The 17,163-nt window shown below is 44.0% G+C and overlaps 1 protein-coding gene across 2 annotated transcripts in view; it reads right to left on the bottom strand.

Moving 5' to 3' along the window:
* Nucleotides 1-17,163, bottom strand: part of LOC147359517 (suppression of tumorigenicity 18 protein) — an 89,791-nt gene that overhangs the window by 14,095 nt on the left and 58,533 nt on the right. For both annotated transcript variants that reach the window (XM_086336979.1, XM_086336980.1), the window contains exons 12-13: nucleotides 11,723-11,968; nucleotides 2,206-2,321 (exon numbers count right to left, since the gene is read on the bottom strand). In XM_086336979.1, the coding sequence (XP_086193105.1) occupies nucleotides 2,206-2,321; nucleotides 11,723-11,968 (362 nt within the window). The remainder of the gene's footprint in view (nucleotides 1-2,205; nucleotides 2,322-11,722; nucleotides 11,969-17,163) is intronic.

Below are 17,163 nucleotides of genomic sequence, written 5' to 3'. Positions count from 1 at the left end.
AAGTGCCAATGATTTTTAAACCAGACAGTGATAAATTACTTAGAAAGTATAATGATAAAGCGTGCATTAAGGAAGTATAATGATAAAGCTTGCGTTTAAATAGTGGCTAATTATTTTGTTGAAGCTTTGTGCTTTAAAGAGGTCAAGCAATAAAGCAAAGGCTGAAGGAGTGACATAGTAGGAAAAATTGATGCGTTGGGCTCTGATGGCTGGGTTAATTTACAGATCTTTGATGAGAAATCTTACACAGCAACATGTGCCAGTTGGGTGATATGTTCTGGGAAGATTTGCAAAGGAAAGCGTCACAGTTTAGAGAAAGGAAACCAGCTAGTTCCCTCAGTAAGTGGCGCTCAAAATCTAAATGAATTTATGTTGATCCCATAGCATCGAAAAATCTACTCTAGCCAAACAGTTTCTGGTAAGCAATTAAGGCACATTTACCGGTTAGAAACATAAAGCATGATAAGGACTGGGTGAGTTGTTTACAGAACCTGTGTGTGACACAGGTTCGTGGGAGTGTGTGGTATCCACCCCAGTGCTCACCTGTCCTGAAAAAAGAGGAAAACCACAAGGCCTCTAAGGAGTTCTTGTCCTAGGAATTCATGACTACATTCTGAAAATCGTTCACTGCATTTTCGGAGCCCTTTCTCTTTGCACCAATGAGAAGGGCCCATGACAACATAATTGCACTTCATCTTTCTCTCCAACATGGTGATGCAGGTTAATCATCAGTTTTTCACACTACATTTAGTTTGAAACAACTATGGAAATTTCCAAAATCTGCCTTCAAAGGATAAACATTGGCCCTTTTTGAGGATCTTTGAGATAACATTGCAGAAACAAAATCCATACAAAAATTTTAGAAACTTGACTAGCAGGCCATGAGGATGTAAGTACCTGGCTGCCCAGGTCACCTCCCAGGGGGTACAGTGCTCAGGGATGCTCAGGCATCAGGAAACACTATTCTTGTAAGGGAACCCGATGCTTGGACATTCTGCCTTTTCTGCTTTGACTTCGCTGAACTTCCTGTGGCATTTGAAACCACCAAAGGCCCAGGTGGGAATTTTCTGAGCTCTCAGCTCCCATGACCATCACTTTCCTCCCTGTCCCCAGGTCTGTATTCTTTGTGGGCATCTCTGACCCTCTCAGGTCCCAGCAGGATGCGTGCTTTCAAATTCTGGGATGAGCACTCTGTCCTCTTCTTTCTATATGTCTTCCCCAGAAGCACCGTCTCCCAGGCCACACCTCACGTCTGCATCTCTAGTTAATATTTTAGAAGATCTTTCTGACCCCAGACGGTCCCCCACATGCATACGGCCTCAGAAAAACTCTGCACACTGCTCTTCCCCAAATAGCCCAGCACTAGTTCATGTTTCTGCTCAAACATCCTGTGGTCTGTTCACGGAAAACTTGAACCAGGCCATCTTCTCAGGGCCCTTGTCCTGCCCCCGCCTTCTGACTCTGTCTCTCTTCAGGCTGCCTGGTCCTGGGGCTCGGCGTAGGGCCTTCTGGTCCACGCAACCCTTTCTGATGAACAACCCATGGCAGCTTGACCAGTATTACCTGCCTGGGTCTTTCAACTCTCCTGAGTCACAGAACTCCTTGAGAATGTAACAAAACCCATGAACTCCCTTCCCAAATAACATTCTGCAGGAAGTTTTAAAAGTTTCTGGGCTTCCCTGGTGGCTTGGACGGTAAAGAATCTGCCTGCATTGTGGGAGACCTAGATTCGATCCCTGAGTTGGGAAGATCCCCTGAAGACAGGAATGGCAACCCACTCTAGTATTCTGGCCTGGAGAATTCCATGGACAGAGGAGCCTGACAGGCTACAGTCCTTGGGGTCACAAAATGTCAGATACAGCTGAGTGACTACCACTCACACAGACTACCTCTAGCCCTAACTTGGCTCCTCTGAGGTCAGGGAATGTCTGATTAAGATCTCTGACCAGAACATAAACATTTCTAATTGTTTTGCATATTTTGTCTTTCAATTTGACTTTTAATTCCCTTAGCACGAGATCAAGTCATGCACCTTTTTTTCATAATCCTCTTAGTTCTGAGTAGAGGTCTAGGTACACACAGCATATTTAACTACCGGTCAGTCGAAATTGTCCTGAAACAGTGCCAAGTCAACTCCATAGGCCAAGGTGTTATTACTCAAGGCTTTGATCAGGAGTCTCCATTCTAGAACCACAGGTCACTCACGTGATGAGTTCTTTCTTGAGATCTCTGGTGTGGAGCTTGGGTTTAGGGCTTGGTATGGAGGCCTCTCCAGAGAACTTCTTTTCCTCTAAATTTTCTAGAGAGCTCACTGGGTCTTTCTGGAAAAAAAAAAAAAATACAGAAGCACACAAGATGTTAGGAAACCCTGGAAAAACAATTGTATTTGAAGTCATCAGGGTCAAATCTGAGTTTTGGCTTAAAGACTTAGATGACATCCCCTCACCGGATTTGTACACAAAATAAATAAAATAATAAGGGTACACCCGGACTGCCATGGACTTTTATCCTTGGTAAAGAATGAGAAATTACAACTCACAGGCACAATTTTTGAAAGTTCACATGTTGGCAGATAAAACTACAGAGGAATTTCTTGAGCCATGTAAATAAGTTAATATTTTAATATATTAACTTCAATATATTTCAAGCTTTACAGTATAATAAACATTTCCTGGAGAACATGGAAATAGTTCTTTATGTACATAGTGTGCGAGTGTGCTAAGTCGTTTCAGTCATGTCTGACTCTTTGTGACCCCACATACTGTAGCCCACAGGGCTCCTCTGTCCTTGGTATTCTCCAGGCAAGAATACTGGAGTGGGTTGCCATGTACACAGTAGGCACTGGTAAAACAAAAGAAATTCTGCAAAAAATGAATCACACAAATTTTTAAATAGAGAATGAAGAAGTAAATTTAGCTTATTAGAATGTCCTTCCTGATATGCAAATAAGATTTAAACTATTTGCTTAAATGCACAGTGGTTGAGTCCACAATGTCTCAGCAGCGTTTAGCTTGATTTTTCTGGACACCTGTTTTTAGTCTCACATCAATCACTTCCTGTTTTCCTTTACCTCTTTTGCTAAGTTGGTTTTTTCCTCATGTTTTTACTCTCTGGATGGACTATCTTGTTGGATTATCATTAATTTTCATGGTCTTCTTTTAAGCTTAGTATTGATCCTGATTTCATAAGGAAATCTCATTGACCCTTTCACATCACTTATTTACCATCTGATATATTACTGTCAGGCAACTCATGATGGTTTCACTCAAACACATAATTAGTTTACTTTTATCGTTAAGCTTATATTCAGTAAATGTAATACTTTCTGGATTTAATATTAAAATGAGGTTAACTACTTTGCCAACAAAGGTCCATCTAGTCAAGGCTATGGTTTTTCCAGTCGTCATGTATGGATGTGAGAGTTGGACTGTGAAGAAAGCTGAGTGCCGAAGAATTGATGCTTTTGAACTGTGGTGTTGGAGAAGATTTTGAGAGTCCCTTGGACTGCAAGGAGATCCAACCAGTCCATTCTGAAGGAGATCAGCCCTGGGATTTCTTTGGAAGGAATGATGCTAAAGCTGAAACTCCAGTCCTTTGGCCACCTCATGGGAAGAGTTGACTCATTGGAAAAGACTCTGATGCTGGGAGGGATTGGGGGCAGGAGGAGAAGGGGATGACAGAGGATGAGATGGCTGGATGGCATCACTGACTCGATGGACGTGAGTCTGGGTGAACTCCGGGAGTTGGTGATGGACAGGGAGGCCTGGTGTGCTGTGATTCATGGGGTCGCAAAGAGTCGGACACGACTGAGTGACTGAACTGAACTGAACTGATCTATTAAAAAAAAACTGTCTCCTAAATCTCAAAAGTATTGATCCATTTAAGATGAGAAAATGATTTTGAGTTATTGAAGGCAAATCTCATTTAAATTGCATGGACATGACATTGCAAGGGTAAATACAATTTTAATCATTCTGAGTTGACACTCAAAATCAATGGAAAACAAAATCCGTGGATTTTCCCAATCTAAGAAGAATTCTAAGCCTTGATCTCAGTTATAAAGGCAAATGTAATTTCCTTAATTAATTACCTGGACAACAGTTCAATCGATTATTTTACACAAGACCACACAGTGGTGAAAACATGCATGAATGACCTCAAGGAACAGGATCTTCAGAGCAAATTAGTAAAACCTGGTTTGGTCTAATTTCTTTTTTCATATTAAATACTGAGTATTCCATTTTGAATTATTGATAAATGTTTGAAACTAGTAGCAGAAAATCATGTATCATTAAAAAACAAAGAGAAATGGGTGCTTGATGATCGTTGTCTATTAAGGTACAAGGAGAAGGGTTATTTTAATGCTGCTTCTGTGAAATATATAGAAAACAAGTGAATGATGCTTATGCTTTCACATTTCACAATGTGACTAGAGCAAAGCAATTCCTAATTATAAGAGTTTAAACTGGATACACTATTTTTAAAAAAAATATTATTTGCTATTTATTTGCTGTGCTGGGTCTTCATTACTGCCTGGGCTTTTCTCTAGTTGTGGCGAGCAAGGGCTACTCTCTAATTGCGGTGCGTGGACTTCCCATTGCAGTGGCTTCTCTCGTGGAGAGAAGCTTGTGGAACACAGGCTGTAGGCGCACAGGTGCTTCAGGAATTGCAGCTCCTGGGCTCCAGAGCACAGGCTCAGTAGTTGTATCGCACGAGCTTAGTTGCTCCGAGGTACGTGGGATCCTCCCGGACCAGGGATCGAACCCGTATCTCCTGCATTGGCAGGTGGATTCTTTACCACTGAACCACCAGGGAAACCCCCAGATACACTATTATCCATTTCATTTGGAGGTGCCTGGATTCAGCGTGGGTACTGTTTTTCACTATAATTTATAAAACGTCTTGGCCTTTTACAAATGTATATCCAATGACCTCTTCTGCTAAGTTGATATTTTGTAATGCTTTTACTCACTGGATGGAATCGCTATTAATTGATCCAAAAGCAATGTTGGATCATTACTAATTTTCATGGCCTTCTTTTCAGTTTAGTACTGATCCTGACTTCACAAGAAAGACAAAGAACAGACTTTGTTTTTCTGTTCAGATGTTAGATTTTTCACAAAAATGGCATAAAGCAGAAAAGAGCTATTTTATTATTTTCTTTGTGATAGGAATTAGCAAAGTATCTCTAAGAAGGCATGTACAGATGAACATATAAAGGTTATCAGCTGTTGTTTGTTGAATCTGCACACTGTAGAAGACAAGGGAATAAGAGATTCTGAAAGAAATAATCATCTATGAAAGCTTAACTTACTTGACTCAAATACATTCAAAATTAATTCTTGCAGAATATATGGTATTTAACTTAGCAAAGTAAAATGTGTTGCTGTTTCAACAGAATAATTTTATTGGATATGACCTTTTAAATATTTTGTAACTTCCTTAAAAAATTATGGAATCTTGGATATGCAATCGCATTATGAAATAATTGTCTCTCCCTTCCTCCTTTTTTTTTTCTTTTGGCTCAGCATTCTACCTCTAGAAACTTGCAGAGAGCATATGTATTAAAATACAGGTGACCCTCATTATAAGAATGTTTAATTTTGTTACTGAAGCATTGTATATCATATAAACTCCTAAATTGCATACCGTAAAAAATATGTCAACATCATTTGTCAGATTTTTTTTCAAAATTTATAGCATCCTTTTGAAAATAATAATTTATATTGGAGATACATAAGAGAAAATGTGGCATACATATATGTGTGTTTAGAGAGTGCATGGGTGCGATGAAATTCCTTTAATGTACAATAGGAGTTTATATTGATTTTAGTAAAAAGCAGAACATAATGAGAGCATGAATAACAGATAATAGCATCTGGCACTTTCAACATCTGAAGTCTTTGGAGAACTGACAGTTGAACAAAACTGACAGCTCTAGTTATTTCTCAGCACTTTCCTTTCGAGATAGTTTGAGTTTTTTCCAGATTCAGGATTTTTTTTTTAGGGGGCATCTGGACAGGCTATTTCACTGAGAGAGACAGACAATATTTTCTGAAAATTACCACCAAAATTAAGCAACTGTTGTGCATATGAACAAGATAACAATGAATTAGAAATAATCACCCAGTTTCTGGTCATGAGTATAGGCGTGAGTGTTGTGTGGGGTGGGGGGTGTGGGAGGTATGGGGGGGTGTGGGGGTATAGGGGGTGTGTGGTGTGAGGGTGTGTGGAGTGTGTGGAGTGTGTGGGGTGTAGGGTTGTGGGGTGTGTGGAGTGTGTGGGGTGTAGGGTTTTGGGGTGTGTGGAGTGTGTGGGGTATGAGGGTGTGTGGAGTGTGTGGGGTGTAGGGGTGTGGGGTGTGCGGAGTGTGTAGGGTATGGGGTGTGGGAGTGTATGGAGTGTGGGGTGTGAGGGGGTGTGGAGTTATGGGGGTGTGGGGTGTGTGGAGGGTGTGTGCAGTGTGTGGGGTGTGGGTGTGGGGTGTGTGGAGGGTGTGTGGGGATATGTGGGGTATGGGGCTTTGTGGGTGTGGGGTATGAGGGTGTGTGGAGTGTGTGGGATGTAGGTGTGTGGGTTGTGTGGGGTGTAGGGGTGTGGGGTGTGTGGAGGGTGTGTGGAGTGTGTGGGGTGTGGGTGTGGGGTGTGTGGGGGTATGTGGGGTACACGGCTGTGTGGGTGTGGGGTATGAGGTTGTGTGGAGTGTGTGGGATGTAGGTGTGTGGGGTGTGTGGGGTGTAGGGGTGTGGGGTGTGTGGAGTGTGTGAGGGGGTGTGGAGTGTTTGGGCTGTGGTTTTTGGTGTGTGGAGTGTGTGGGGTGTGAGTGTGGGGTGTGTGGAGGGTGTATGGAGTGTATGGGGTGTGGGGTATGAGGGTATGTGGGGTATGGGGTGTAAGGGGGTGTGGGGGTGTATGGGGTGTGGGGTGCAGGGTGTAGGGGTGTGAGGGGGTATGTGGGGTATGGGACTGTGTGGGTGTGGGGTGTGAGGGTGTGTGAGGGGGTGTGGAGTGTGTGGGCTGTGGTTTTTGGTGTGTGGAGTGTGTGGGGTGTGGGTGTGGGGTATGTGGAGGGTGTATGGAGTGTATGGGGTGTGGGGTATGAGGATATGTGGGGTATGGGGTGTAAGGGGGGTGTGGGGTGTGAGGGTGTATGGGGTGTGAGGGTGTGTGGGGTGTGGGGGGTATGAGGGGTATGGGGTTGTGTGGGTGTGGGGTGTGAGGGTGTGTGAGAGGGTGTGGAGTGTGTGGGCTGTGGCTGTAGGTGTGTGTGGAGTGTGTACGGGGTGTGGGGTGTAGGGTTGTGTGGGCTGTGTGGGGGCATGTGGGGTCTGGGGTTGTGTGGGTGTGGGGTGTGAGGGTGTGTGAGGGGGTGTGGAGTGTGTGGGCTGTGGCTGTAGGTATGTGTGGAGTGTGTATGGGGTGTGGGGTGTAGGGTTGTGTGGGCTGTGTTGGGGGCATGTGGGGTCTGGGGCTGTGTGGGTGTGGGGTGTGAGGGTGTGTGGAGAATGTGAAGTATGTGGAGTTGAGAGCAGCCCAGGTTCACAGAGCACCCTGGGACCCTGAGCAGCATCTCGGCAGAGCTCCCGGGAAGCACAGCCAGGACCATCCGTCCCTGGTTTGCATGGTCACTGGCCATGTTCTGCACCCGGGCTCAGAACTCTGGTCCTGCCATCCTGAGATGGCACCTGGTCCTGCCACCCAGGCCCATTACTTAATTTCTATATGACCAAAGAACAGCAAGTTCACTCCATCTGGCTTCAATTTCCTTCTCTAGAAACTTTGGTAATAATCCTGCTCTTCAGATTAGTCAGGAGAATCAGACACTGTGGAGAAAGAGCCATCATCCTTATTCCGACTCAGTGTGGCCACCCTCTGAGGGGTGTTGCGTTGCGTTGTACCTTCGCAACGAGCACATTGACTACCACCGATTTCTACAAAATAATAACTATTGAGCATCACATTTCTCTTTCTGGGTCAGAACAGAATGTGAAAAATACTCTTTCTTTCACACATGTAAATCACCTTGGCATGGACTCAGGAACAAAGAGCAGGGGTAAGGAACTGTCCCAGGGCTTACGGGGATTCAGAAGCACTTTTGTGTGTGTCCCGCAGGGATAGCGCCCAGCAGTGAACCACCCCCGCTCAGACCCTGACAATAGGCACTGAGCTTAAAAACTACCTTGTCAACTCAAACCTAGTGCAAGCTCTAGGACTCCAGGAACTCAGGATCTCCAAAGCCGTCTTTGTTCTTGTTATAACATCGAACTTCCAGTAGCTTGTCAATCCCAGATATCAGATGTGTGTTGTGTGCTAAGTCACTTCAGTCATGTCTGACTCTTTGCGACCCCAGGGACTGTAGCTGGCCAGGCTCCTCTGTCCATGGGATTCCACAGGCAAGAATACTGGAGTGGGTTGCATTTCCTTCTCCAGGGGATCGTCCCAACCCAGGGATCGCACCCATGTCTCTTATGTCTCCTGCATTGGCAGGTGGGTTCTTTGCCACTAGCTCCACCTGGGAAGCCCAGATGTCAGATACTTAGGTTGCAAGTTGTAGCAGTGAGCCTGCACTAGCAGACCTGAAGGAAGTAAGCCACTCTGAAAAGAGCAGACGTCTAATCAAAATGATCCATCTTCCCCATGACTGCACTGGGATGTCAGCTCCATCAGCATTAGATAGGAATGGACCCCAGCTGAATCCACAAAGCTGCCCAGATGACTCCTCACATGTTTCTAAGGAGAGAATATTTGTTATGAGACTTTACTTTCTGCTAAGTGTTAAGAAGTACACATAGCCAAGGAGGTCCCCAAGGGACCTACTCAACCCCTAAGTGGCAGGAATGCCCAGAATATAAGGAGTACCCTGCAGACATTGCTACAGACATTATGGTGGTGGTTTACAGCTAAGTCATGTCCAACTCTTGCAACCCCATAGGCTATAGCCTGCCAGGCTCCTCTGTCCATTCCCAGGGATTTTCCAGACAAGAATACTGGAGAGGGTCACCATTTCCTCCTCCAAGAGATCTTCCTGACCCAGGGATCAAACCCACATTTCTTGCATCTCTTGTGTTGGCAGGCAGGTTTTTTACCACTGAGCCATCAGAACCTGTGTCAAACGACACAAAGACCCTGAAAGGGAGCAAGAACCCACTTTGCTTTGTTACTGGTGGGGACTGGACCGGATGTCTGACCCTGTGCAAGCAGAAAGAAGACTTGGGGTGAACAGTGACCATGGCTGGTATACAGAGGGGTTGCAAGGATGAGGAAGAGAAAGTCCAAGCCCCCAGCACATGGCACCAAGCCTCTCCAACGTGGGGGGTTTCATCCCAGTGGACTCGCCTAAGAACAAGGATGCACTAACGGTCACTCTGTAAGGGACCATCCTCCGTGCCACACATTTTTGACTGGACCTCCAGGTCTCATAGCTGGGATTCAGTTCAGTTCAGTTCAATCACTCAGTCGTGTCCGACTCTTTGCGACCCCATGAATCGCAGCACGCCAGGCCTCCCTGTCCATCACCAACTCCTGGAGTTCACTCAGACTCACGGCCATCGAGTCAGTGATGCCATCCAGCCATCTCATCCTCTGTCGTCCCCTTCTCCTCCTGCCCCCAAGGCTTAGGTGCCCTCATTTGGGAGTGGTTTAGGCAGGAGACTGATTGGCAATAGAGGGGGTCTTCTGGACTGGGGGTGTCCCTGACTCAGAAGAATCACCATCCTTGCTCTCATCTGGGCTGTGCTTCCAAAGGATCCACCCCCACCACCTCATCTCCACCTCGGACCCCAGTGTGGAGTGATGGCAAGTGTGAATGTAGGCACATTTCTGGATTATACGGCAATGACAAAAACAAGGTGTAACCTTGGGGACTTTGCACAAGCTGACTAGGGAATGCAGAGGAGGACAGAGACACATGTTCACCAATTCTCAATCACCACCTGAGGCAAACCAGCTTCTTACACTTTGCAGGGTCTGTTTTACATTAAAGTTGGATGTGTGTGATTTAAGAAAATTTTTCTAAAGTAGTGTTATGATAGATTAACTCAAACCATCCCTAAATACTTGGGTGAACTTTTAAAAGCCAAAGAAAGGACAGTGACTAAGCCCCGCATGGCATAATCTAACTGGAACCTGCTGCTGTAGGAGATCCCTGCCCTCCTGGGAAGGTGTGGCTGGTGGTGACGGAGACGCAGAGCTGCCTTGGGTCCTGGAGGCTCCTCCAGGCCACTCCCCCTCCAGCTATTCTGCATGCCTGCTTGACTGCTCACTCATCCAGGAGCTTGGCTACAGGTTGGTTCTCCTACCAGACGGGTGTCCTACGTCCTCGGGGCCAGTCTTACTGGACATGGGGATGCCAATGAAAGTGTGTGTGGGGGGAGGGTGGAAGGGAAGGACAGAAGGGGAACAGAAAACACCCCAATTTTTTGATCACTGCCATTGACACTGACTCATGCCCAGAGATGTTAAGGAAGATGCTCAAGTCACACAGGGAACTATACTCAGTATTATGTAATAATCTGTAAGGGAAAAGAATCTGGAAAAGAATACACACACACATACACATATATATGCAGAGTGAGTAGGGTTAGTCACTCAGTCGTGTCCGACTCTTTGTGACCCCATGGACTGTAACCCGCCAGGCTCCTCTATCCATGGGATTTCCCAAGCAAGAATACTGGAGTGGGTTGCCATTTCCTCCTCCAGGGAATTTTCCCGACCCAGGGATCGAACCCCAGTCTCCTGCATTGCAGGTAGATTCTTTACCATCTGAGCCACCAGGGAAGCCCATATATATGTATATATATGTGTATGTATATGTATCTGAAGCATTGTGCTGTACTCTTGAAACTTATATGATATTGTAAACCAACTATACTTCAATAAAAAATAAAGTATATGTTAAAATCAAATTAGCCTCCCTCCAAAGTCTCTGAGCTTCACATATCTGAAAAAAGGGGGGTGATGCTTACTTCCAAATGTCTACTTCAGTTCTTCAAACGTGTCAGCTGGCAAGCACCAAGCACTTCCCTAGGACAGACAGCCTTGCAGGAAGGCTGGGGTCACATGTGCAGTGACCCAGAGTCTAACCAGTGGAGGGTGTAGCCGTGAACTCTTTGGAATGACACTGAGTCGGGGCTCATCAGACCCACCCCAGGGGGCTCCAGCCATGAGAGGAAGCTGATGTCTTCCTGCACAACATCTGACTTCCGGGGTGACTCCACCTCCAGGGATAACCCAGCTCACAGCTCTGGGGTTGCCACAGCTTGGACACCCGATAGCCAGGATCAGTCCCTGGACTACAGCTCTGCATGGAGGGATGCCCACACCATCCCTCCATGAAACCACGGAAGGGAATTTGACAAGAAGCATCCCTGTACAGATTTGCTCTCGTGTTCCAGCCTCTGGTGCAGAGACACATGGGCTCACGGCTCACAGGCTGCCGTGTCCCAGGATAGATGACACCACCTCTCAGTGCATACAACTCAACCCTTAACGGTGATATGACAGACTCTAATGACATCTCGTTTTAGGCAAGGGATGGGAAATGTTGAATTCATTTGTAAATATCTCCTGAAATTTAAAATCATCGCTTTACCAAAATCAAAAACCAGCTACAGAATTACGTGTTATCTAAATAGGATGGTGAGAAATGTGCAGGAGGAATAAGTGGACCACACTATCCGATCACGCTCTGTCTCCAACTTATTGACTGACACTGGAACAGTACCTCTTTCTCCTCCTCCGTCTTCCCGTGGGCTTTGCTATAGTTGATGGGCGTGTCCCAGCCTTCGTGGTCACACAGGGCCTGGTAGAAGGCAGCGTTGACCAGAAGGCTGCTGGTTTTGAACGGGGAAGAGGAAGCAGTTGGAACAGAAGGGTTAGTGGAAGTTAGGGGTGCAACTTTGTCCAGGATTCGAGCTTTTTTCATGCTTAAGTCCAACGTGCCATTCTCATCCACTTCTATCTCGGCCCCCTGTGTATAACAGGAAACAAAAAAAAAAACCATGTAAGCAGTTTGCAGTGGTAGCCTGGCCATGTGGGGCTTTTAAGGGATCATTTTAAATGCAAGCTTTTATGGAAGTATATCTGATTTTAAATCTCGCTTTCTGATTCGCTTTGGTTAATGTTCAATTCTTAGGCAGACTTTTCAGAGCAGCCCCATTAGGGAGTTTCGTGTTTCTGGGTTTAAGCAATGTAAGCCTAAATATAAGTAAGATGGTCCAAATACTAAATGTACTGGCTAAACATATTTTATCTTTTTTTTTTTAAGTTTAGCTTTAAATCTTCCTTTCTAGTTTGCAGAATTATCACTCCCAATTCATCCTTTAAAGCATTAACACTGGAGTTAATAAAGAGACACACTATCCCCCTCCCAACATGAAAAACATGCAGAAAATAACCAGCTGGGAGAGAATTTTTATTGGGAAATATTAGAACCATATTAGATTACTGTGACAGTGACATTTTACCCTGAGTGACTTGAACCAGAAAAGCTTGGTTAACTCATGGGGGGTGGGCTGGGGGAGGTGGGCAGTGCACGCCTAGTTCCCCCTCGGGGACGTGAGGTGGCAGCTGGCAGCATGACCAGGGTGGGGGTAGGAGGTTAAGCTCTACACTGAAAACTCCAGAATAAAGGTGATTATTTTCCAGATACTCAGTATGAGACTTTAATTCTGCCTCACGACATTTCTCCTCGGGAGACCTTGGCTGAGCTTCGTTTTGTTTTTAAGGTTCAAGTGCCAACAAGGTCCCCATGCATCCTGGCCCTTCTGCAAGTCACGTGCCCGAGGATGGTGTGCATGGTCCTGAATCGTGAACGCTGCCAGACAGTAACTCCCAGGACTCTCGGAGAGTGAGCTTTTTACCCTCCTAAGTGGGTCAAAGGAATACCTTCCCAGGGTTCTCATTGCCGTCCGTCAATTCACAATGAACTTCTAGACAATGTCTCTCCTCTGTTTCTTTTGTCTGGAAAAGCAGGAGACTTCCCTGAATATGTTCCTAAGATCCCTAACAGCTACTTCCCAGAGGTTTATTTTAACCCCCCAGTTACACTCTGCCCTTATCCCCTCCCCAACGTTCCCACTGAGATGAGGTCCACTGTACTGTTGCTGAATTAAAAAATAAAAGCATCTCTTCTGTCTGCTTGTTTTACCTGCAAAGTTTTTGTTCTCAATCTCTCAGGTAAAGATGCTTTACGATATCTATGGGAGGTAAATACACTTCTAATGTATTTGTACTAAGATGCTTTCGTCCTGTCTTTCTGTCCTTTTTAGTAAATAGTTTAATCTCCTGTGATAGTTTTAAGCCCTGAATTTCACAGTAGAGCTTATCCAGGATAATAACTTAGTAACCACCACATCTTATGCCATCTGTATAATATCAAATACATTTTTATACCAGCATTAATAAACCTTAGTTACAAAAATCCAAGATATTAACCATATCTGTGCTGCACACTCTCTCCACAATACAGTGCAGTCTGCCACAAGCACATCAAAACAACTTTTGGCTTCAATGCTGATATGTAACTATAGCAATGAAACAGAGCTATAGCAATCAAGTTTAATGGCCAATGTAAAGTAAAATGCTAAATATTGTAGTTGCTGACATTTTTTTCATAAAAAAATTAAAAAAACTTGGGTTAAGACTGCACAACCAACATTCACATAAAATTCCAGACCTCTGTGACAGATGGCTTAGGAAAAGGGAGCCACGTGACTGGGCTGCAGCATTTTATAGTGCAAAACCCATAAATAGTGCAGATTCGAGCTTGCTGAAAAAAAAAATACCAACTATTCCAAGACAACACTAATATATATTTTAGTTTCTACAGGGAACTACAAAAAAAAAAAAAAAAACTTCCAATGAGTAAATGAGAAAAAAAAAAACAGAGATTCTCAGAGTTGTGGTGGTTCTACATGTTGAGTAATCATAGGTTGATCGAAAAAAAAAAATCATTCCTAATGTTTGAAAGAGGTGGTTTTCTGTGCCCCGCGCCCCAGCCGGCTGCTCTGAGCACCTGACCGTGCTGGGGAAGGGGAGGGGGTAGCAGGCGGCCATGCGGGTACAGATGGGCTTTAAGTGAGCTCACAGATGCACTCGACAATTACACACAGCACCAGAGAAGGGCCCCTTTCTGCCCATGGATGGGTGGATCACACGTTTACTGCATGGATTTCATTCAGAGCAGTATCAATAGACATCATTTCTCTCTGTGCTTGAAACTCCACATGGCAGGGCAATGAGGAGGGGGTGGTGGTGGTGGGAGAGGCCATAGGAGGGGGAGAGGACAGCCCTACCCAGACAGGGATCCCCAGCCTGACTACTAAGATGCTCATTTCTCAAAGGGCTTAGATCTTATTTGAATTTTAAACTTCTTGAGCCTGGTCTAACACTGCTCATATACTCTCCAACTTCGGAGCAACATCAGTGACCATGTAATTCAGCCACTTCTTGGTTAGAGATATTCCCTGTCAGGTGCTGATTTTCAAAAGGATTGAGAAAGCACATAACATTTTCAAGCCAGTATATTTAGGGCAAAAGAAAATGGAGAAATCTAGTGTCGCTGCCTTCAAGAAGCTTATTTGATGCATATAGGACATTTTTAGTGAAATTGACTACAAATTATTATTTTACTTTATGTAATGTATATATAAATTATACAATTATAAATTATTATTCAGCTGAAAGTTGAGGTGATTATCTATTATAAGCCTTATCTGTACTATAAAATCAGTAGTGACTCAGATGTCTGCCAAAAGAGGGACAATATTACACTGTACTTATTAACTGGCACATTATGTGATCAGTAAAATGATAATTTCAAGGACTTTGTTTCAACAGGGAAAAGACTTATGTCACTGAAAGCAGGAGACAACCTGGAATTTTGATTACACTTACAACTAGAGAAAATGGGAAGAAAATCGTTTTCTGAAGAAGAACAAAAGGGAATCACATAAATTCTTGCAAGGATAGGCTAAGGGCTCTTTTCCTCAAATATTTCCAAGGAAAATGATAATACTATATTGTTTCAAAAATAAAAAAATTATCTTACATTCAAAGATGGTGACAAAGTAAATAAAAAAAACAAAACTGTAATTTTACTTTAAATGTTCTGATTATGAAAAGCATTAACTTCCAAGGTGTTGGTAGAATAAGATAGCCTTGTTTTCCTCATTTGGCATATTCTCCGTTGTTAATAAGGAGAGGTTGAACCACCTCCTCGTTTTGTGACAGCGCTAAGATGAGTGCAAGAGGAGGGGGTCTGCAGACGGGTTTCTGCTCCATCTCGCCACTAAGGCTCTTCTGTTCCTGATTCAGGGGGCGGAAACATCTTCTTCATATTGGAAGTCCTCTGAAACATGTTTTCAAAGTAGGCAGGGTACTGAATACAGTTCACTGTGCTATACAGAAAGTCCTTGTTAACGATACCCTGCCTACTTTGAAAATATGTTTCAGAGGACAAGTGTGTATATGTTAACCCCAAGTTATTTATAGCACAGGGCACTCTACTCAATAATCTGTAATGACCTATATGGGAAAAGAACCTGAAAAAGAAAGGATATATGTGTATGTACAATTGAATCAGTTTGCTGTGTACCATGAACTAATACAACACTGTAAATCAACTATAATATAAAATAAAAATTAAATTAAAAATCGAATTAATATAAAAAAATAAAATCCTCTTGCTTATCCTCAAAAAAGGGTAACCAGGTACTAACAATAAACAAACTGGGACTTCCCTAAGGTCCAGTGGTTAAGACTCTGTGCTTCTTCTACGGGGGGTATGGGTTTGGTCCCTTGTCAGGGAACTAAGATCACACATACCTCAAAAAATAAAATGAATAAATGAATAAAATAAATGAACTGAAAACATCTTATTCTTACTAAATAGCAATTGAATATTAATATTAATGCTATTAAGAGTATGACTCGTGAGATATACTAATAGAAATCCTGTGATGGAATTCAGAAGAGAAGTAAGTGACTGAAAGAAGGTATAAAATTAAAGTGTTATTTAGTCTCTCAGTCATGTCTGAATCTCTATAATCTCATGGACTGTAGCTCACCAGGTGCCTCTGCCCATGGGATTGTCCAGGCAAGAATACTGAGTGGGTTGCCATTCCCTCCTCCAGGAGATCTTCCTGACCCAGGGATTGAACCCAGGTCTCCTGCATTGCAGGCAGATCCTTTACCACCTGAGCCACCAGGGAAGCTAAATTTACAATCTTTTCCCCTAAATCTTTGTCTGACACTTAATGTCATAGTGAAAACTCTTGGTAGACCAGTAGTTTGTACACCAGGGAATGATAAATTCATCAAGGAGATCAAAAGTTAGGCAAGAATTCAAGTTTTATCTCCAACAGTTGTAGCTGTGCCATTCAGGAGCAATTATTTAATATTTCTGCACTACTTTCTTCACCTGCAAAATGAGATGCCATTCAAGTATTCCTGGACTTCCCTGGTGGCTCAGACAGTAAAGAATCCACTTGCAATGAAGGAGACCTGGGTTCGATCCTTGGGTTGGGAAGATCCCTTGGAGAAGGGCATGGCAACCCACTCCAGTATTCTTGCCTGGAGAATTCCATGGACAGAGGAGCCTGACAGTCTACAATCCATGGGGTCGCACAGAGTCAGACATGACTGAGTGACTAAGCACACGGTACATTATGTGCAGAGGGCTCATTTATAGTGCCTGACACATAGTAGGTATTCAGTAAACAACACAACTGATAATAATCATAATTTGATTGGGTTTTTGGACTCTAAGAGATCTCCCTATGCCGTTCTACACGGAAGCAAAGAGGTGGTTTCCCCACACACAGCACTGGTTCTCTGAGATCCTGACTACAGTCCCTCAGAGCAGTTCACTCACGTTGTGCGCAGCATCTGACTTCACATTAAAGTTACTGAAAAAGGCTGATTTTGGATTCTAACCATCCCCAGAGCCGCCGGGCTATTTCTGAGAGAAGGCAGCAGGAGTGGAGATGTGATAGCGTGTTGTTTCTCGGCCTTGTTCAAGCACAAAACAGACTTTGAACTTTAAACATTTCAAGCAAGTGTCAATTTTTTGTTTTCTTTTAAGGCACACTGTGCATATGCCACTTTGTCTAAACAGGTGGGGAAAACACCAAAACAAACAACAGAACACTTGGCAAGCGGCAG

Source organism: Bos grunniens, chromosome 14, assembly GCF_055505025.1.
Source record: "Bos grunniens cultivar Pamir isolate PY7600 chromosome 14, Bosgru_T2T1.0, whole genome shotgun sequence".
Lineage (NCBI taxonomy): Eukaryota > Metazoa > Chordata > Mammalia > Artiodactyla > Bovidae > Bos > Bos grunniens.
The sequence above is the reverse complement of the archived record's forward strand: the minus strand, read 5'-3'. Positions and strand labels throughout refer to the sequence as shown.